Below are 22,789 nucleotides of genomic sequence, written 5' to 3'. Positions count from 1 at the left end.
TTTGCAGATTCCTCAAGGAGGATACAGCACAGATACTCATCTGGGCTCTAGTCATCTCTGGTTTGGACTACTGCAACTCCCTCCTTGCCGGTGCCCAGCGGTGACCATCAGGCCTCTAGAGCCTATCCAGAAAGCGGCAGCCCACCTGGTGTTCAACCGTCCCAAATTCTCCCACACAACTCCTCTTCTCATGTCCCTTCACTGGCACCCAGTAGCCGCCCACATCAAGTTCAAGATCCTGGTACTTGCCTACCGGGCAGTGAATGGGACAGCCCTGTTCTTTTCTACAGGATATCATCTGAAAACTTAATAATTTTCCTTTTTTCATGTTGACTCTGGCACTCATTTTTATATGGAATGAATAAAAAAGGGGAGAGGACACAGGCCCGGAGAGAGTCAATGGAAGATAAAAGCACATTGGATAAAACACCATTTACCCTCAACCTCTGTGGTCTGTCAGTTAAGAAGTCCACTAGCCAGCTTGCGAGATCCTGATCAAGGTTGTATGTGCTGGTGAAACGATTTGCTAAAACCTATAAAGGTATCTTCGGTTATTTTTTTCTGTTGATCTGACGTTGAGCTCTGTGTCTACTACTTCATATTTCTATTCATACATTTACATACGCCCAATAATCCTGCAGGGAAAGTGGGTATAAACAGTACTAGTCCACCGACCTATCAACTATAATACAAAAGAAAGAAGATCTTTTTTTGTTGCTGTTTTAGTTTTGTTTCTTTTTTGTGTGTGTTTTGGAAAGGAAGAAGAGTGATTGTTTATGTGACAACAAGAAAACTGACACAATAATTTCATGGCAACCCCTCTTGCACATTCCCACACTTGCCCCCCTCTCTGAAAACTGCACTTCTCCAAACAGCTCCAAACACTACCATCCTCTTCCACAAACTGCTCTGACCTTTGGACTTCATTACTCCAGTCTCCATTTCTGCTTGGGAGAGCCAGCTGGGTCTGTTTCTTGAGGTAAGTCTTGACTCTCCTCTATAAGGTGCACTGCCACATATGTTTGATGCTTGAAGAGATCTGCTCAGAAAAACTGGGGACAGGGAAGAACTCTACAATGGGAAAAATTCAAGGTTCTCTTCATATCTGAAACGCTCAGGCTGTAGGTTGAGCAGCTGTGTTTGAATAGCTCTGACCCTTCCAATGCCTGTTCTTTTTATTGTTTGATGAATAAACATTTTTGAAAAATTTCCCACCACACACAGTACAAGTGGGAGTAAGATATGCTATTTGTTATTATTCACTGCCTAAATGTTGCATGCTCAGCTCATTTCAAATGGTTTCATACTGATCATAATACAAAGTCCAAATCTGAATTTCTCAACTAAAACAACAACTGTTACTTTACTTAGCTTCATTTTCAAACTTACAAAAGAAATAAAGTTAAATTCAGTTCTTATTTTTTCTTACATGTGATGGCTTTGTTTTTAACTGACCATTTCTGGTAGACGACCATAAAAGATTTGAAAATACATGTATATATCTGATTTCTTTTCCTATAACACAATAAGAGTTAACAATTGCTTTACAACTGCTGCTGTCCATTCAGTGTTAGACATATAGTGATGACGCATGATGACGTGATGATGTTTCTAGATGTTTAGGTAAATGTTAGGTAAAGGAATGTTCATTCTGTTTATCAACATGTGAAAATGCACAAATAATTATATGAACTTTTGTCCATACATGTAAATTATTATACCAGCCATTATTCATTAATAGTTATTTGACTGTTTATTGAAGTTTATTGAATGGTAATTTCATTATGACCAAACCATCCAATGCAATGAGTAATCACCATCATAAACAGTTTTCAGAATGGGTTTATGAAAGTTTTAAGCAAAAGGTCACGGGAAATATTTATTTAGTCTGATTGGTGCAATTGAAAGGTGGGTCAGTCACACTGATTCAGGCGAAATGTCAAAATTATCTGTATCACTTGAACAATCTCTAAAAAGTATCTAGTCTTACATGTTAAATTAATTATTTCTGTAAAATTTAGAGTTGCTTTTTAAAATTTGCACATAAAGAAATTTTTTCAGCTCTTTTAGAAAATAACACCAGTGCCAACACGACTTATTAATACATTTTTAACTGTTACCTCCTAGTGGAGGACACTACATATAGTGTAGAGCAGGGGTCACCAACATGGTGCCTGATTGGCACCCGATTGTGTTTTTCCCATGGCCAAAAACACCCATAGTGCTACTTACCAGTGAGCTGCACATAATTTTTTTTGTTGCCGTTCTTTTTTAAATCACACTTGCATTTGTGTGAATTTGAAAATTACAATAAAAATGTGCCATATTATAAATCTTTTCATATTAAATTTTAGCTAGCTGGTCTCTACGGCAACTGTTGCCGTGGAGACTTGCTAACAGGCGCAATGAAGGTGAGGTGATTCATCCCTGAAGACATGGCAGAAAAAAAGACAGAAAATATTTTTTTCACAATGAATGGGAGCAAGAGATCCTTTTTACCACTGTGAAAGATTCCTGCGTGTATCACATTTGCGTGGCGATTGTGGCGACTGCAAAGCACCGCAGTGTGGAGAGACATTTCTAAATGTGTCACGCAAGCTACCATGCTAACTACTCGCCGGGCATCACACTACGAGCAGAAAAAGCCAGTGAGTTAAAGGGAGGTTGAACATACAGCTGTCTTTTTTTCATGAGATTGGTGAAAAACTCCCAAAACGTTGAATTCAGTTATTAAAATATCATGACAAATGTGTTTTTTACATGTAGGATATGATTTTTTTTTTTTAAATGCTGTAGATTGGGTGATTCGCTCAATAAAATCTGAAAGTTAATTTTTGTATGTCAAATAATTGACAATCTGTACAAACATGGTGCAATGTAGTGCATGATTTGTTAAAAAATTGTTGGTGGCTAGTGAGAGTGTTGTAGAAGTGATCATTTGAAAAAAAATACTTGCAGAAAATTACAGAAATAAAGTGTTGCAAATTTATATTAATCTGTTTCCTACCTTGTTAAATCAGGGATCAGTGTCTTCACATAGATAAATATGATTATTTATTAGTAATTACATATAATTAACGGTAAATTTAGCAAATTTGTTATTTCATAAGTGTGTATCAAACTGGTTGCCCTTTGCAAGAAGTAGCCCTCAGTTCCAAAAAAGTTGGTGGCCTCTGGTTCAGACCACACCTCACTGATGCACATCTGCAAGACTCACTCAGAGTTACAGTGTCAAATTACCCACCAGAGTACAATACACTGGTGGAGAGCATGAAATTTCAGGCTTCCCACTAATTGACAAAACAGATACCAGATTTTATGTCCATTTCAAAATGTGTCATTCATGATTTGTTAAATGTGTTTGTAAAATGTAACAATTTACAGCACAATTTTTTGAGTTTTCTTTTTTCTTAGGCTTATACAGAGTGTTTGTTAAAAATGTTAAAAATGCTGCAGAGGTACATAGTGATTTCCTTAGACTTTTGCAGAAGTGATCATTTGAAAATGTTCAATTTGAAAAATACTTAAACATGAAAACATAGTAATAAAGTGTTGCATATTGATATTAATTTATTTCCTATCCTGTTATCATTGTTGTTTTTTGTGAGAAATTATTAACATGATCAGTGCCTTTACATGGCTAAAAACCATTGATGATTAATAATAACATATAGTTAAAGCTAAATTGAGCAAATTTGCTATTTAGAAGTGTTTATCAAACCGGTAGCTCTTCGCCTTAATCAGTACCCAGAAATGTGGTCCTCGGTTTCATCAAGGTTGATGATCCCTGGTGTAGAGTATATGTTTCCTTCTTTTATTTTCCTTCTGTATCTATTATATCCATTGTCAGGCCTACTATGAAAGTTATAAATATAGCCTTGGCACTGTGACACTGTTCTCTAAAACTACATAGTAACATACCAAAACAGCCTCAATTTAAAGTGTCTCCTCATAAATAAATTAGTTAATGACTATGTCTGTGGAGGTTCTCAGTCATCCAGGTCATGGAGAATTCTGGTCGAAATCATTATTGTCTTGGCAACTAGATTTGAACTACCTCACTTGAAAATGTTTCACCCCTCATCCAAGAGGCTTCTTCAATTTTAATGACCTATGGGGACTTTCTGGATATAAGTGCCAGGGTTGTGGGTGGATCTAGGTTATGGTTTCTTGTTGTGTAAATGGAAGAGTTGAACTGCAGGATCTAAGGCGGGTTGTTATGCTAATGGAGGTGTCGTTCGTTGGAACACAGGGCAGCTTTGTGGGATTACCTGGATTGGAATGTGAATAGGTGAAGCTAAACAAAGCAGTGAAACCTGTTGGATCGTATAGACTAAGCTTCATGTGGACTTTACCGGGGACTGGTTCTGGTGGTGGGTCTTTCCTGGTTGTTTGGAGGGTGTAGATGGGCCTGGTCCATATGTGCAAATCCATCTTGGTATTGATCCCAGATGGCGTTGTACATTTGTGAAAGGTTGTGTCTGTGCCCCCCTCCTCTGTTCACAGATGTTTTTTTTTGTTTTGACAAAGATGGCTTATTTGACTCGTCTCTCAAACCATCTGTCTTCTCTGGCCAGAATGTAGACATTGCTGTCCTCAAAAGAATGGCCTTCAGGTGTAGGTGGACTGCGGAGTCCTGTCCTGAAGTTGTGACTCTCCTGTGTTGGGCCATCCGTTTGTGCATTTTTTGTGCATTGGCCATTGTTTGGGCTCTCCAATGTAGACATCATTACAGTCCTCAGTGGAAGTGACAGCTTACACCACATTCTCTATCTTATGCCTGGGTGTTTTTGTCCTTGGGGTTTACCAATTTTTGCCTCAGGGTGTTGTGGTGTTAAAATGTACCGGTATATGGTGCTTCTTGAACACCCTTTGGAGTTTCTCCGAAACACCAACAACGTAGAGTAGACAACAACAAACGAAGTAACATCGTTGTACCATCATTAGCATCAGGTAAGAAGACTCTGTTGTTGCATGTTGTTGCAGATGAAGCATGGATAAGCATGGATAATTTTACCTCAGAAAAAAAATATATGCCCGTCACCCCCTTGTCATCAAAAAATATTTTTGTATAATTGCTCATAGAAATGCTGGGCAAAAAGATAATTAAAAAATGTAGGATCTATTCTGGTTTGGTTGTCTTTGAACCAAATCGCAGCTACATAGGAGATTAGTGCCTAGGAAAAGCATTTAATGATGGAGACGGACAACAACAACAGACCACTGAACTGGACTCAAGAATAATATTATTCCATTTGTAATCTCCTCACTGGGTGTGAACGGCAGTGAGAAGAACTTGCAGTGCAACTTGTTGTTGGAGGTTGACTGCTGTGAAAGCATCACCCCCAGAACTGTGTTGAAGGCATCCACCTCTACAAAGGCATTGGAGGGGTCAAGGTGCAGCAGGATGGGCCTCAAAAGTGGTGCTGGCTATCGTAGTCAAAACAAATGGGTCTAGGGACAATGTAAGGGGGTTGAGGGGTGATGCAACTCTGCTGTAGCGCCGTATGAATTGCCGATGAAACTCTGCAGTTGCTCCCAATTAGTGCCCTTTGGCTAGTCAATGACTGCCTGCATCTTCCGGGGATCAGGCCGAGTCCGTCCACCCTCCAGATTAGCCCCAGAAATAACACAGAGGAGGCGTGGAAGGTGCATTTTTCTGCCTCAATAAATAGTTCTCCAGGCATCGCTTGACGACCTGGTGAGGATCTCTTAGAGCTACAACAGGTTCATTGTGATTACTTATCATGTTCTGTCTTCATTTGGTAAAAGTATCTCAAAAATAAGAAAAAAAAAACAAAAGAATTTAAAAAAGATTCAAGCCAGAAAGTCACTTTTATCTTTGAGCATTGAAAAGGTTGCTGAGGTTACTGTTTTGTGTTTCAATGTGACCAAGCCTCACCTGTACTTCATCTAATTCTAGCAGTTTTATCCCAAAAACCTTTCTCAGAAAATAAAAAAGATTAATTACAATATCATTTTCTAAACAACAATAATCTTTTCACATCTGGAACATGACATCATTGGTCTATGGAGCATTACCAATCATTAGCTCTATGTGTTCTGTTGTTTCTATCCTTCAGATTAAATTTCGCTGTCTCTCCCATTTTTTCTGAAATTCCCACCTTTCTGGAAGTATGGAGTTGCAGAAGTTATCAAATGGTACTCATCACCAAGAAAGTGCACCACTGGAAGGAGGGTATGTTCCCTTCATAGTTTACTTAGGTCTTCCTAGATGTTTGTTGTCATAAAGTAAATTTTCAGATAAATTCAAAGAATCAAAGAACAGTGGCCTAGCTAGCTTGTGTGTGCACGAAAGAAGTAATTTGATGTTTGGAAAAACATACAGTATATTGGATGTGGATGACTTGAAATCTAAGGGCTTTGTTGTAAGGAATCGAAACAACATTGTCAAATATGTCCTTTTTTCCAGTGTAAAAAAGGACTCTTGCATGGCTAGACAGAAAATTTTGATGGTCACATTGTATAATTGTCAGTTCATCTATTTAACGAATGCAGGCCTGATATCTGTCTGTGGCATAATTTTTCAAAACATAGCACACACTGTTGGTACAGACATGAATAATAAAATATGAGTAATATCATATATGCCATGGAATAAATAATATATACTGTTAGAAGTTGAAAAAAGTTTTTGACAGATGTTTTAGTTCCCCAGATGAAGAAGACATGTTCCAGCAACCCAAGAATGAGGAGTCAAAGAGATCTCAGTTCACTGATGTGAGTGTAAGACAAAAGGACTGCTTGACATTCCACTCTATAACTTCCTTTTTCTTTTAAAATGAGTTATATAGGATTTACAGCTTCAAAGTTGACATTTACATTCATTTTGTGGTAGGATACAGAAAAACATGGCATTTCTTTACTTTGATGACATGTCATTTAAGTCACAATGTAAAAGTGAAGTTGAAATTGTTGTCTTTAAGGTAATCCTCCATCATATGTCTCCTCCAGTTTCAGGGTAAAACATCCTTCACAATGTCTGTCTTCAACCTGAGCAATGCTATCATGGGCAGTGGCATTCTGGGTCTCTCATATGCCATGTCAAACACAGGGATTATCCTTTTTCTGTAAGTTACAGAGCAAAGAGCATAACTAAATGTCACACAAACCACCACAAATGCCCAAATAGGTACCCTGAGAGAGACAGATAAAAGACAAACAGAGACCAGAGGGTAAAAGGTAAACTTTACATAATATGGTTATGACATACCCCTGCTTGCTGACACAAATGAAGAGGCTTTTGATGTCCTCTTGCAACAGGTAGGAATGTTTTCTGAAAATCATTAATCAGCATTATACAACAGAAAGACTTTATATCTACCTGTAGTTACAAGTAATATGACTGGTTAGGTTTCTTTTGAACATTTTAATCACATGACTCATGAAAAGGTCTGCAGAATTAGCAAACTAAGAGACAAAAATAGTTATGACATTCAACTGTTATTTTCAATTGCTAGAAGTAAAAGTTTTTGTTCTTCTTCTTTTCCTTTCAGCTACTCTCTTAAAGGATTGCCACAGTGTATCAACCTCCTCAAACTAGCCATTGTTTCTGTATTTTCTTCCCTCACACCAATTAATTTCATGTCCTCTTTCACTGTTTCAGTACCCTTCAACCAATATATTCATGAGCCCCTCTCTGTGCATGATGGAACCATCTCAGTCTGGGTTCTCTGACATTATCTCAAAAACAGCTAACATGTGCTGCCCCTCTGATGGACTCATCCCTGATTCTATCCATCCTTATCCCTTCCAAAGAGAACATCAACATCTTCATCTCTGCTACCTCCTGTTCTGCTTCCTGTCTTTTCCACAGTGCTACTATGTCTAAACCATAGTGCTGCATAGCTAATCTCAGCACTGTCTTATGCACCTTTCCTTTCATTTTGGATAATACTCTTTTATCACACATTACCCCTGACCCTTTTCTTCAACTATTCAAATCTGCATGAACATGTCTCTTCACCTCTCTCATGTCTCTTCCACACTCGAAAAAGCTCCAGACTGTTGACCCAAAGTACTACCTAAGTTCCTCCTCCTCCTGTATCTCCACTCCCTGTAGCCTCAATGTTCCACTTGTGTCCCTTTCATTTGCACACATGTATTTTGTCTTGCTTTTGCTAGCCTCCATTCCCGTCCTTTCAATGGCATACCTCCACCTCTCTAAATATTCCTCCACCTGCTCCCTGCTCTCACTGCAGATCAAATATCATCTGCAAACATCATAGATCAGGAAGATTCCTGTCTTCTCAACTCCTCCCAGGAAACCATACAACACTCCTCACTTTTCAGTTTCCACAACTTTGTCCTCTGCTCTGTTTTTGTCCTTTTCAATGTCCATGTCACCAGAATAATCCTACAGCCAACCATCCTTCCTATGTGGTCTGGTTACACTCTACCTTGCAGTCACCTATCTCCTTCAGGGGCATAGCCACTAACAACATTTAGCATAATGGATTCAGTTTCTAGTTTCAGACTCATGAGTCTATCAGACAGTTTTTTCAACTCCAGAACAATCCTAACATCATCTTAAGATTCAAGGCCCTACTTTCAGTCCCCAACATTTACTTTTCCTCTTCTCTCTCTGCTTATATCTTCTCTTTGTTCAACCCACAGTTGCACAATTTCCCACTAGTAGCCTGTTGGTTATCTGCACCAATTGCATCCATAGTTAACCTTGGCCTTGAGAGATCTGGTATGAGAGTCATACGTTACATTTGCATATTTGGTTGTGGCACAAGTTTTATGCTGAATGCGATTCCTGGCACAACCCTTTGCATTAATCCAGGATTGGGAGGGGCTCAAAAACATACTAGCTTGTGCCCCCCTAAGGCTACATTAGAAATGAAATTAGTTGAAGTAGTTACATTATTAATCTTAATGCAGGCTAAAGGCAGCATGGGACAGTGTCTCCCTGAGCCAGTCCCAAGCCCGGATAAATGCAAGGGGTTGTGTCAGGAAAACCAAACCTGCAAATCAAAAAGAAGATACATTACTAATATTGTTTTGAATCATGTTTTTTTTTCCCTTTAATTTCAGGGTTTCCAAAGTATTTGATGGGGATCTCAATAAATATCAAATTAACCCTATCCAAGGATGTATGCCCTTAAATGTAGCACCGTGATCAAATGGGCAGCCCATCAAAGTGTAGCCAAGATGTAAAATTTGCTTCGGCCCCACCATAACCTCGGCACAAGTTGTACAAACAATCAGTGATATTTTTTGTGTCTGTTTATTCGTTTTTTACTTTTTCTGGTATTTGGGTGTTTGTATTATTACTGTATAATTGAAAAACTTGTTTGAGTTTGAATAGATGTCAATTTCTACAGATCCTCTTGAATACTAAATTAGAAACCAATGATGAGAACCTCTATTTCATGCAAACCTGAGTAAAATATTATCAAAACAGTTCTCTTCTTCAACGTTTCTGCTTTGCAGGATCCTACTCATTTGTATTGCTTGGCTATCCTGTTATTCCATCCACCTGCTATTGTGTAGTGCTGGAGTTGTGGGTAAGCATTCTTTCTATCGGGAACACTATGAAGAATCAGCAATTACTCCAATGGATTGTCTTTCCCTTTCTCTGAAAAACATATTGAGCTATAACTTCTTTTCAGGACTTAAATGCCAAGTGTCTGTTGTTTTTTGCCTGTTCAGGTATTCGTGCATATGAGCAGCTGGGCCTCCGGGCATTCGGAAAACCAGGGAAGATTCTGTCGGGTATTATTATAATGTTACACAATATTGGAGGTAAGATCTCGATGCATTGTTTTGACATTTACAGCTAATCATGAGAACCTAGAACAAGATAATGCAAGAACAACCCAAAAATTGCAGAAGAGATTTGTTTCAAGAAAATAAATGTGCTCATGAGAGGTAATAAATAATCCCCGGTCTCTCTCATCTTATCTCTTCAGCCATGTCCAGCTACCTGTTCATTGTGAAATCGGAGTTACCGCTTGTCATTCAAGCGTCTCTAGGTCAGACATCCTCCTCTGAGTGAGTAGATATTTATTGTGTGAACAACATATATAGCACAGTGGTTGAAATATTTATAGTGTCGCAGATAAAAATGCAGTGATAAAAAATTGCTCTGAAAGAAATTTAAAAAAATATTTGAATATGTGGCGTATTTCAAACAAATCAGCTAAAACAACATGCAGTGTTTGCAATTCAAAACAATTGAGATCAGGGGTGTCAAACATACAGGCTGCAGAATAATTTGAAAGTGAAAAAATGCATAAACGACATGGATCAAATTTTTTTGATTAAATGCAATCAAGAATTATCCGCTAGGATGTGCACTGTTTTGGTCAGAGTAGAAGACATGCTGCATCACTGAGACAGACCAAACAATAGATGGTATCAATGCGCCATCTGCTGCTTGTTATGATGTTGTTTCAACCCTGTTCTCTACCACCCTGCTCCACCCTTATTAGCCAAAATGTTGTTATCAAAACAGAGAAAAGTAGATAAAGAGTGTAGAATTTTCAAAGAAAAATGGACTACGTCCTATTTATTTACGGAGACGCACGGAAAACCTTTGTGCTTGGTGTGTTTGCAACCACTTTTGATATTCAAGGAATATAATATTCGGCACCACTATGAGACTCATCACAGCAAAAAATATGACAGCTTGCAAGGACAACTGAGAAGAGATAAGATCAATTGTCAATTGATTCAATTGTCCGGCCCACTTGACATCTACCAAGGCCGTATGTGGCCCACGATGTGAAATGAGTTTGATACCCGTGATTTAGATGATAAATGAACCACAGGATTAAAGCAGTGTCTCAAAACACCCAATTGCCAAGTGGTACAGTAGCTGACTAATATTTAGAGGGGGGAAGTACATCACAGTCTACTATAGAGTGTGAGGAACTATCACATTGTGTTTTCACCAATTCTGATTGAATAGACACCATGATTATTTTAATTTTTCTCTGGAAGATACTGGACATAACAAGGCAAGAATGGTCATGGGAAGTAAAGGTGAAAGGAGAACTGAAAGGCAAAAAGAAAAAACAAATGTAACAGAAGTCATTTATTCATTTTCCCACTGCTTATCTGGAGCCATATTGTAGTGGCAGCAGACTGAGAAGTCTGAAATCTCCCTGTCCCCAGAGATGATATCCTGCTCTTCCCAAGGTGTTCCCGGTCCAAACTTGATATAATCCCTCCAAGTTGTTCTGGGTTGACCACGGAGGCCTCTTTCCAGATTGATGCGCCCAGAACATCTTTTACGCGAGGCGCCTTGGAAGCATCTTTAATAGCCGTCCCTACCATCTGACTTCTTTTGACAGTAGGGAGAAGTGAATCAACCCTGAGCTACCCTTGCGTATCAGTACCCCCCACCCTACTGCTAAAGCTGAAACTCACCACTCTCCAGTGGAAATTCATGTCAGACACTTGTGTCAAGGCCCTTTTTTCTTTCACGTGCCCTTCTATCCTCTTACAAGTCAACAAGACTCCAAGATACTTGAACTCCCTCACCTGAAGCATACAGTACTTTTCTTTTAACTTGGAGGGGACAATCAACAGTTTCAGGAACAGAACTTTTGTGGTGCTGACTCTTAACCTGATTACTTTACACTCTAATGCAGTGGTAGGGTGCAGAGCCACATTTAGTTTTTTAAACTGAGCAGTAGGACAGAATTTTGGTAGATACATTGAAAAAATGTGTGGGGATTAGATATGAAACATATGTGAAGTCCATTTCAATTGCCCTATTTTTAAGTGATAGATTCATACATGAAAAAACAACCAACCATTGATGGATTTAAAGGGAACAGTGTTGCTTGGTCAGCCTTTTTTTATGAGCGCACTTTTTATTTTGAATTGTGTAAACTGTTCTCGTCCAGTCATAGTTTACCTTCATGTCAGCACAAGGTGTAGCTGTCAACTTGAGCAAAATTCCTTGTATGTGTGGCCATACCTCATCAACAAAGTTTATTCTGAGTGTAAAAATCTTGTGGCAGTTTTGCTGTGGAAATTCTCAAGACAGCATCAATGCGTTCATTGATGAGCCAGGCTTATTGGCATGTTGTGTTCAGGTTACTTACATTGGCTATTATCAGAGGTAGAACGAGATAAAAGCAGCATCTCCCTACCAGCTAGAGAAGAGAAGTGGAAGCTAGTGGAAACATTTTGTCTTGTTCAGGGAGGAATGAAACTCAACCGTACTGGTTCTCTAATGACTTTTCTAATGACTTTTGTTCCAATAGGTGTGTCTATGCAATGTTGTAATATCCTCTGAAATGTAATCTGAATCCCACAGGTCATCAAATATCAGTTCTCTTTAAATTAAATGTGGTGTAGTTTCCAATGACTAAATTTTGTTCCAATGGCCTAGCTGGTGGCTCTTTCACACAAAGAGTTGTATATCATGGAAACAATAAAAGATAAGTAATTGAAATAGTGTGAACATCAACATTCCAAACAGAGACTTTGTTATTGTCAAAAAGAAAGTGTTTGACCTTCAAAATTGCATTTACAGCACGGAACAATGAGGATTTGATGAATTACCCTGAACATTGTGGTCTATGCTTAGCCAATTTATGTCTATAGTTTTTGTTTTTTTCCCTATTGGTCTTGTGTATGAAAGATAATGTGTAAGCACTGCAAAATGTGTTCCTGTAGATACCAACTGTGGAAAGAATAATGATAGGTTTTCTAAATATCTGTCATCTTGATAACACCAAACCATTCAAAAAGACGTCACACATGTTTACAAGTGTGAAGGTGGGATTTAAGAATAAAGAAGATGCTGTCTGGAGGTCATATATAGGAGACAGCAGAAGGGCTCTTACTGTGTACCCATAAATTAAGCACTCAACCATCAGAAAAGTGTCGCTGATGCAGCTTGCCTGGAATAGCTGCTCAACTTTGAATTAACCTGTGCTTAAGCTTTTGATTATATTATTGGCCACAGATGATGAAATCCCGAAATTCCTTGCAATTGCTTATGGAGAAATGTTGTTCTTAACTCTTGGACTGTTTTTCTCATAGAGTTTTCATAAAGTTGTGAACCTCGCCCCATCTTTCAGAATTCACCTGTGGAATATAGAGCATTCCTCAGCTTCACACAGTCTTGATGCCTCTGTCCCAGTAATGGGACATTAAATGTGTTGCCTTTGGAATGTATTCAACTGAATATAGGTTGAAAGTGATTCAAAAATCATTGTATTCTGTTTTTATTTATGCTTTACACAACGTCCCAACTTCATTGGAATTGGAGTTGGCAGTATATGAATAATGGTGTTAACATCGCAGTAATATTTATAGTTAAAAATAATTGTGTGTTGTCTTATGGTTTTCATCTAGTGAATGGTTTATGAATGGAAACTACCTTATCATCATTGTCTCTGTTTGCATCATCCTCCCACTGGCTCTGATGAAACATCTTGGTATGCCACTTTTCCAGTCCCTCTCACACTCCATTTTAGTATAAATCCACTGAAAGTAAAATTAACCATCGGATATACTGTATGTAATTCAGAACAGACAATTTGTAGCCATGTAATCATGAGTGTCATGATTTTTTTCCTTCACTTTCTTTTTTCTTCACTTTTATTTCACAGGGTACCTTGGTTACACCAGTGGCTTTTCTCTCTCGTGCATGATTTTCTTTCTCTCAGTGGTGAGTGTATGAGTTTTATCAACTGTCAGTAGAAAATCTACTTCAATGCTAAATTGCAGTTTTGTAAGGGTCAAAACCTAACCAAATGATTTGTTTAACAAATGTATCCAACAGCTCAAGTGCCTAAAAGTAAAGAGGTGGTTCTGTTGTCTAGATCAGCTGTTCAAAACTACAGGGACTCTGATCAGTATTGGTACATAGGTTACTTGATTCTGTGACGTACTGTTCAGGTCAGAGTCAGTTAAAGCACTCTAATGGAGTTGAGCTCAGACATCAAAATGCACCCTGTGCCACACTCTAGCCCAGAAAGGATAAATAACTTAATTCAATTTGATGGATTATCAGTCTAAAGGATATTCATTTGAGTTTTAGGAAAAAAAGGAAAGACTGGTCACCTTACTGCTTCATTCTACTCCCCTTGTCTCAGTCACATGATACATAGCAGCAAAATTTGAGCCCACAGCAAACCTAAGAATCAGATGTCTTTGGAGAGAGTCTTTGCAAAGGGATAGACAGGGAAACAGAAGAAGGCCCCAAGAACTCAAAGAAAAAGAAAGCTGGTCTTAAAAGACCATTTAAAGAGTCTCACTTAAAACACAGATGTATCAGAAGTGGTGTTTCTGATGTGACAAGTCTTGTAAAGAAATAATGCTGCAATTTTTATGTTATTAAATTGAGATTTAATATTAATATACAATGTATTATAATTTTGTGATAAGAGAACAAGAATAAGAATCAAAATACATTTTCAATGGTTGAGTTTTGTGGAAAAAAAGGACCATGCACAGGTACCTCATAATAAATCTCACAAACTGAACCGTTTCTTAAGTTTCTGCCTTTATCCTCGAAAAGTTTTTTAATTGTAGATCATCATTGCTTCAAAATGCTGTTAATAATCACCATAAATCTCAGGATCAAACAGCAGACATATAGTACATGTTGACGTGATAGTGAATGTAATGCAAAATTCCACTACAAGACCTTGACCTTCATACAAGGGAGGGGAGAGCTCCATTCCAAAAAGTATGATCATTTTAATTTATTCTACTTCTTCTACTTGGTTATATTAGGTAATCTACAAGAGATTCAACATCCCATGTCCTCTGAAAGAGTTTGGCAACCATTCAGTGAGCACAGGAGACCCAGAGGACACATGTTCTATGAAAATGTTCAACATCAACCAAGAGGTTAGAGACGACTGCCTTCAAAAAACTTATTATAATTTTTGTTTGCCTCGCAATTCATTTGTGATACTTGACGTCTTTATTTATCTAAGCGAGGATGATCTGTCGTTTGATTTGCAGACTGCATATGCAATACCCATTCTGGCATTTGCATTTGTATGTCACCCTGAAGTCCTTCCCATCTACACTGAACTGCAGAGGTAAGCTATGTCTGGTTTCAACACATGCCATATGCATTTTATAGCTCTCATCCTAAAATATCCTCTCATTTCATCATTAATGATATCTGTTCATTTGGTTAAGAAAATTTCTGATTATTTACAACTTCAGTGTTAATATATTAAGATTGATTTCATGATCATGAACTCGAGGGCTCAAATGGGGGGGGAAAACACTTGTTTGGGCACCAAATTTATTTTTTTTTTCCAGCGGTTAGTTGCATTATGTATACAGAATAAAAAAGCACAGAACATACATTTTCCACACTGATAATCATGGTTTATCAAATGAAAAATTAAAAAAAAAAAATGTTGGGACTTTCACACCAGGAGTGGTTGTGGGCTGCTGAAGAGGAAGACATAGACTGGAAAATGTGATTTTAAGGGCCAATGCAATCAGACTCCTTTCAACAACATTGAATACTGCATTTATTTTGTAATCCAAAGTACAACACTCATATAACAACCAAGATTTTTTTTACAATGGAAACGTATAAGTAAAAAACATGAGTACAAAACATATAAGAACTACCGTCTCATTTAGGGTTGTCTTTTTTCTGTTTGTATTACCATGTCTAAAGAATGAATACAGCTCTATATATGGAAATTAGTTTATTATGGTATGTGTACATTAATACTGGATACGGCAGCAATGCGAAATGTTTTCTGCTCATTATCAAACAAAATATTTCCAATTACAATTAAATGTATGGTTTTTACCATTTAGATTCAAATAGGTGTATATTATGCAGTTTTATCAATTTTTCATAAAAGTCATGGGAACATAAAGTTGTGAGAATTGTGGACATATTTATACATCTAAATGAACTAAATAGCTAAAAAGCTATTTACCACATACTCAGAATTAATCTGTTGTGTTTATTAATAGATTCCAATTTCAGTCAAATGAAGACTACGTTGAAATACATTTTTCATATGTAGTGATTTTACACAAAAGGCACATCCAGGGAAAGTTGACTGTACATCAGTATAATGCTCAGGATTATACTATTGAAATTTCAAAAACTGAAAGAAATTATTGGACTGACCCAGGGTGAGTGTAACTATCCATACAAAGTGACAGATCCACAATACATGGATCACATTTGACAAGGTCAAGTGCATTTTTTCCCACAACATGCCATAACCGCCAACACAGCTCATGAAGCATGCGTCTTGTTTGTCCGGCCAAACTCAACAAAAGGTTAACTTATGTTTGAACTGCCATTGACCAGAGTCACAGTTCCCGAGATTAGCAAAAATTTGCCTGCTATGTGAGATGTCCTCCAATGATCTCATTTGATATCCTGTTATTGATCTTTCTTTTGACTCAAGCCCAACCAAAAGAAGAATGCAGAACATTGGCAATGTATCCATCATCTGCATGTTAATCATGTACTTCCTCACTGCTATATTTGGTTATCTGACCTTCTTTGGTGAGACAAACAACTTTTACAGTTCAAATAATTCTAATAGAGACAGCAGATATTCAGATTTTATATCTGTGTATGTGTGTGTGTGTGTGTGTATGTGTGTGTGCGTGTGTGTGTGTGTTTGACTTACATCTTCAGGGAATACTGAGGCAGAGCTCCTTCATACGTACAGTAAGGTGGACCCTTTAGACACCTTGATCTTGTGTGTTCGCCTGGCTGTCCTCGTAGCAGTTACTCTGACTGTTCCAGTGGTCCTGTTTCCAGTATGAACACATCACTCTCACAATTTGCTTATATATTACTTTTGTTAATATTCAAATATAATTCAACTGTGAGTAAAGTTGACATATATGGCGTAAAGAAAGCTGTACATATCTGTATAAGCTTTGTCAGTTGTGGTTGGAAGCTGTGGCTCAGTTGGTGGAGTTGGCACTTGTCTCATCGCAAGATTGGCGGTTCAATTCCCAACTCATCCACACATGTGGAATTATCTTTGGGCAAGACATTGGACCTTCTGGTTATACATGACAGCTCTGTTGCCATCAGTTTGTCTGTGAATGGATGAATCCAGTGTAAAAGACTTTGAAACCACAAAATGATGAGTGCTGTGTAAGTGGAGTTCATTTACCATTGAAAAAGATGGAGGAGGCAGAGCAAGGCAACAAAGGATCACCCTGCTATCAGTGTGCACATTATATGTATATTTGTATATTATATGTATATTTGTATATACCCTCTTTCACATACTGAGCTGATTCATGCAGTAATTTATTCAAATCCCTGCTGTTCTGTGTTTTGAAATATGTTTTCAGAATTAGTGGGAGACAATATAACAAAAAAGGGGTGGGCAATGTAGTTTAATGAGAAGTCCTGTCCAAGATTGCATTAAAGACAGAAATGTTCAAGTCATGAACTGTTAAAATTTTATCATTGTGTTATAATGCATTTATGTTTCTGTTAGATCCGTCGGGCTCTCCTGCAACTTCTATTCCCAGGAAAAAGTTTCAGTTGGCTGCGTCACATCACCATTGCTCTTTGTCTTCTATTCACTGTCAACATTCTGGTCATCCTTGTGCCCAACATCCGCGATATCTTTGGAATAACAGGTAAGATATTAAACTTATACTCTGATTCTTGTGCTGTTCTTGTGAAATTTCTTGTCAATATTTTTCAAGTCAGTTATTATTTTGGTTGAGTTTTTAAGGAAAACTGGGAAAATCAGGGCTGTTTATGCCAGGAGGCACAAACAATATTAGCACTATCTAGTTTACTGTTTGAATAAAAAGTATCAGTAGAGCATGCCAATCTATTTATAATTAAATATTATGTAATGCTATAAATTGTTAAGGACTGTCTTGAGGCGAGGTAGTGGGGTGCTACCCACAAAATAGTATAAAGATAGAATGTGAACGGCACCTATCCCCAAAGCTGTTGTAAGAAGTCAAGAGCTCCCCATAAACAAGAAGAGTCACAGAAGGGTGAAAGGAAGATCAAGGATCAAGGGGAGTGAGGGCATTTTGTCTCATGTTGAGGAGGAGAAAAATTCACGAAGATGAAAAGTACAGAAAATCTCAGAAAATACAATGGTGACAGATCATTATTGAATGACTTCGAAATCCATACAAGGTAAATTAACTTTTCTGTAAGGTATATGTTTCTTCTCTGAATCCAGGGGCAACAACTGCTCCCAGTTTGATCTTCATTCTTCCTGGACTCTTTTATATACAAATCATCCCTAATAATCAGGAGCCCATGAACTCCAGGCCAAAGATCCAGGTATGTCGGCAGAAAATATTGGTCAGGCTGTCTGTTCCATTTGTTGCTTAAAATTTACTTCAAAGAAGGTCATTTGATTCCATGTCTCTGTGTTTTCAGGCTGCCTGTTTTACAGCACTGGGTTTTATATTTATGACTATGAGCCTGACATTCATTGGACTCGATTGGACAAGTGGAAAAAAGCGAAGTCTTGGGTCACATTAGATTACCCCTTGGTTCACATTTTCTTTCCAATCCATAGCCGGTTAACACTAGGAATTCAAGGAATTTGGAAAATGTTGTAATACTAAAAGCTAAGTGGAATAAATATTATCTTCAAATTATTTGCAGTATATATGTTGCATGCAGTGTAGCAAAACAAAAATTGATTTGGTGGGATTAACTGTGACTGCATTAAATAACATATATAATAAATAATAAAGAAATCATGCGGACATTAAATCTGTACTACAATTATTGTAGAACCCCGACTCAGCTACAAAACGTCCTAAAGGAACACACCCCCAGGGGAGCCCGAGAGGGGGGGGAGAAAGAGCGCCCCAACCGGACGGACAACCAGGCAACGACCCATGCAAACGGACAATCGACAACGAATACTGTTACATGCATATGCGGTAAGAGCTGCAAAAACATGCGGGGTCTGTAGATCCATCAGACCAAGATGAGATGCTTGGCAAGAGTGCAACCAGAGCAGCGCACAAGGAACTGCCGAAGCGAGCGGCAGGAGGTGCCAGGAGGCGACGAGCCCCACAGTCTCCTCCAACAACGTACTCTGGAGGACCATGGTGAGACGCAGGAGGACTCGGGCCAGGAGTCACCCCACAGTGCCCAGAACCTCCACTCAGGAAGCCCAAGCGCCAGACATCCCACAACAACAAAAACTGGTCAAGTGGCCTCCAGCCAGCAAAACAAGTGAGTGGCAGAAGTTCGATGACAATATGGATGGTATTCTGGAAGCCACAATGGACGGAGGGGCTGACTGGAAACTCCTGATAATGGCCACCATGGTCATCAGCCTCGCCACAGAAGGTTCGGTACAGAGGAGAGGCGTGCTGCTGCAATCCCCTACTCTAAGAAACGCAGGCCAGAGAAGATCTCACAGCTGCGTCAGGAACTCAGGGACTTGAAGGAGCAGTTCTTGGGTGCAAGTGAGGACCAGAGACAGGGGCTGGTGGATATTTGCGGCGTCCTGAGGAAAAAGCTGCTCACCCTCAGAAGAGCAGAGTGGCACAGGAGGCAGGCTAGCCTTCCTAGCAAACCCCTTTGGGTTCATCAAACAGCTGCTAGGTCAGAAGCGCAGCGGCCATCTAACCTGCACGAAAGAGGAGGTAGATGTCTACCTTCATGAAACATACAGCGACGCAGTGAGGGAGGAGGACCTAGGAGAATACAGAGAGCTAATCAAGCCACCTGAATCAGCTTGTAAATTCAACACCAAAACCCCCACCTGGAAAGAAATTCAGACTGTGGTCAAGACTGCAAGGAACAACTCAGCACCTGGACCCAATGGAGTCCCATACTTGCTTTACAAGAGGTGCCCCAAGCTACTTCAGCGCCTGTGGAAAATCATACGGGTGACCGGGAGGAGGGGGGAGGTTGCCCATCAATGGAGATCCGCTGAAGGGGTGTGGATCCCAAAGGAAGAGAAGTCTACCACCATTGAACAGGTTCGAACCATCTCACTGCTCAATGTCGAGGGAAAGATATATTTCAGAATTCTTTCCCATCGACTGTCCGACTATCTTCTCCAGAACCATTACATCGACCCTTCTGTGCAAAAGGGTGGGATCCCAGGAGTACCAGGATGCCTGGAACACAGCGGAGTAGTGACACAGCTGATAAGGGAGGCTCGAGAGGGGAAAGGGAACCTATCTGGGCTTTGGCTTGACCTAGCTCATGCATATGGCTCCATACCCCCCAAGCTGGTGGAAGTGGAACGGCACCATGTCCCATGTAACATCAAGGCCTTAATCATGGACTACTGTGCTTTCACCTGAGATTTTCCTCTGGAACAGTCACATCAGAGTGGCACTGGCTAGAGAAAGGGATAATCACTGAATGTACCATTTCAGTGATATTCTTTGCCTTGGCTATGAACATGCTAGTCAAGTCCACCGAACCAGAGTACAGAGGGCCCACAACCAAGTCCAGGATCCGTCAGCCCACCATCAGAGTATTTATGGACAACCTGATGGTAACAACTGCGTCAGTTCCAGGATGCAGATGGATCCTCCAGGACTTGGAGAAACTCACCACCTGGGCACGCATGCACTTCAAGCCGGAGAAATCCAGGTCTCTAGTCCCGAAGGGTGGAAGGGTGACCAACCGTTTCTGCTTCTCCCTGGGAGGCTCCCAGATCCCATTAGTTACGGAGAAACCTGTGAAAAGCCTTGGCAAGATCTTTGACTGATCCCTGAAGGATACAGCCTCTATCAGGGCTACCAACAATCAGCTGGAAGGCTGGCTAACATCAGTGGACAAGTCAGGTCTCCTGGGGAAGTTTAAGGCATGGATGTACCAGCACGGTATTCTGCCCAGGATACTGTGGCCCTTGCTTGTCTATGAATTTACTATATCCATCGTGGAAGGGTTTGAGCGGAGGGTCAGCGCCACCTCCGACGCTGGTTGGGGCTTCCCCGGAGTCTCAACAGCATTGCCCTCTATGGCAATAAAAACAAGCTGACCCTACCAATCAACAGCCTTACTGAGGAGTTCATGGTCACCAGGGCAAGGGAGTTTCTCCAGTGCAGGGAATCAAAGGACCCAAAGGTTGCTCAAGCCGGTATCATGGTGAGGACAGGTAGAAGGTGGAAGGCGCAAGAGCCAGTGGACCAGGCAGAAGCTCTGTTGTTCCACAACGAGCTTGTGGGGTCCTTGGTAACTGGTCGGGCAGGCCCAGGAACTACTCCGACAACGCACCTCAGTAAGCTGAAGGGCAAGGAAAGGTGGGACCGGGTCCAACTCGAGGTGCGGGCTGGTGTCGAAGAGCAGCGTGCGAGCCAGTGGGTCGGGCTAAGGCAGCAAGGTGCATGGACTACATGGGAGGTAGCCATGGACAGGAAGATCTCGTGGATGGAGTTGTGGAGGGTTGAGCCACTCCGCATAAAATTCCTCATCAAGTCGGTCTATGACAGGGGTCGGCAACCCGCGGCTGCGAAGCCGCATGCGGCTCTATCATCTTTACACTGCGGCTCCGAGTGGCTTGGGAAAATAAATTATAAATATTTAATTGAAGTGTATTTCATTTGTGTTAATTCCTTTTTTTAACTTTTAGTTCTAAGTTGGAAGATTATTGTGATCTTGAAATATTAAATAAAATTATATTTATTATTTTTCGCTGCACAAAATAACGTCACACTCGTGGAAGCCGGTATACCTGCCAGCCAGTAAAGTTCCAATTTGCAGATGCTGTGCGCAGAAGTTCAGGAGCAGAAGTCCCATAAACTAGGTAAAATAAATATTTATGAAGATATTTTACTGACACAGGGATTTTTTTCCCGATTCATTTTTAAAATTCAGGTTAAGGCTCCGCTACACGCTCTTAAAGCCCAAAGCTCAAAATGAGTTCATTACATAAATAAAATTTAATTTTCTCTGCAATACTTTGTATAACTAAGTGTGTAGTGTGTTGCTTCTGAAATTCACAAAGTGTAATCGTAATAAAAAGCAATATATACAGTGGTACCTTTATTTTAGATGTCAAAAAGTAATTGTGGCTCCCAGAGTTTTCTTTTCCGAGGAAACCGGGTCCAAATGGCTCTTTGGGTGTTATGGGTTGCCGACCCCTGGTCTATGATGTCATGCCCAGCCCGTCAAACCTCTGTCTTTGGGGCAAGAGTGAAATGCCATCATGCACATTGTGCAAAGGAAGGGGAACTCTGGAGCACATCCTTAGCAGCTGCCCAAAAGCACTTGGAGAAGGTCGCTATCGTTGGCGCCATGACCATGTGCTTAAGGCAATTGCTGAGTCCATCCACTCTGCCATTGACCACAGCAAGCGCTTCCAGCCCCAGAGGCATTGCGTGACATTCATCAGAGCCGGGGAACAACCTCCTCCTCAACCAAAGACCCAAATAGGACTTCTGGGAACTGCAAAGGACTGACAGCTAAGAGTGGACCTCTGCAAACAGCTGAGGTTCCCTGAGAACATCATAGAAACCCGCCGAAGACCAGACATCGTCCTACACTCAGAGTCCTCCAAGCAGGTCATCATGCTAGAGCTGACTGCCTTGGGAGGAGAGAATGGAGGAAGCCGGCAGAAGAAAGAAGGAGAAGTATGCTGAGCTGGTGGAAGACTGCCGCAACAGGGGGTGGCATGCACAATGCTTGCCCATTGAGGTCGGGGAAGGGGCTTTGCAGGGAAGTCTCTCTGCCGGGCCTACAGTCTCCGGGGCATCACAGGGGCACGCAAAAGGAGAGCCATCTGTTCAGCGTCAGAGGCCACTGAGAAGGCATCCAGATGGCTCTGGATTCAGAGGGACAAAGATCAGCGCTTCTTGGACACAGGTCGGGAACTGA

At 40.1% G+C, this 22,789-nt stretch overlaps 1 protein-coding gene and 1 pseudogene across 2 annotated transcripts; both read left to right on the top strand.

Moving 5' to 3' along the window:
- Positions 1-860: 860 nt before the first annotated feature.
- Positions 861-18,712, top strand: LOC147227438 (sodium-coupled neutral amino acid transporter 3-like). 2 transcript variants are annotated; one of them, XM_086159654.1, is made up of 16 exons: positions 861-979; positions 6,084-6,199; positions 6,672-6,741; positions 6,976-7,091; positions 9,460-9,533; positions 9,679-9,771; positions 9,939-10,020; positions 13,345-13,427; positions 13,602-13,660; positions 14,731-14,847; positions 14,965-15,044; positions 16,398-16,498; positions 16,634-16,758; positions 17,457-17,601; positions 18,168-18,271; positions 18,371-18,712. In XM_086159654.1, the coding sequence occupies exons 2-16, from the start codon at positions 6,138-6,140 to the stop codon at positions 18,473-18,475; spliced, it is 1,416 nt and encodes a 471-aa protein (XP_086015780.1). In that variant the 5' UTR covers positions 861-979; positions 6,084-6,137; the 3' UTR covers positions 18,476-18,712. The 2 variants fall into 2 exon arrangements, with proteins under 2 accessions (XP_086015780.1, XP_086015781.1); XM_086159655.1 differs by having other exon boundaries at positions 928-979; positions 6,137-6,199.
- A 539-nt stretch (positions 18,713-19,251) lies between these two features.
- Positions 19,252-22,789, top strand: LOC147227437 (uncharacterized; annotated as a pseudogene).

Source organism: Fistularia commersonii, chromosome 14 (genome assembly GCF_037954325.1).
Source record: "Fistularia commersonii isolate RoL2024-O1a breed Wild chromosome 14, RoL_Fcom_v1.0, whole genome shotgun sequence".
In the NCBI taxonomy this organism is placed as follows: domain Eukaryota; kingdom Metazoa; phylum Chordata; class Actinopteri; order Syngnathiformes; family Fistulariidae; genus Fistularia; species Fistularia commersonii.
This window is presented reverse-complemented; position numbering and strand designations above follow the sequence as displayed.

What these genes read in the sequence shown, in the direction of transcription:
- LOC147227438 (XM_086159654.1), top strand. Translation starts at nt 6,138, where the DNA reads ATGGAGTTGCAGAAGTTATCAAATGGTACTCATCACCAAGAAAGTGCA. An exon ending in AATGTTACACAATATTGGAG is followed by an intron (nt 9,772 to 9,938) that starts GTAAGATCTCGA and finishes TTATCTCTTCAG; the next exon opens with CCATGTCCAGCTACCTGTTC. An exon ending in TGTTCAACATCAACCAAGAG is followed by an intron (nt 14,848 to 14,964) that starts GTTAGAGACGAC and finishes TTTGATTTGCAG; the next exon opens with ACTGCATATGCAATACCCAT.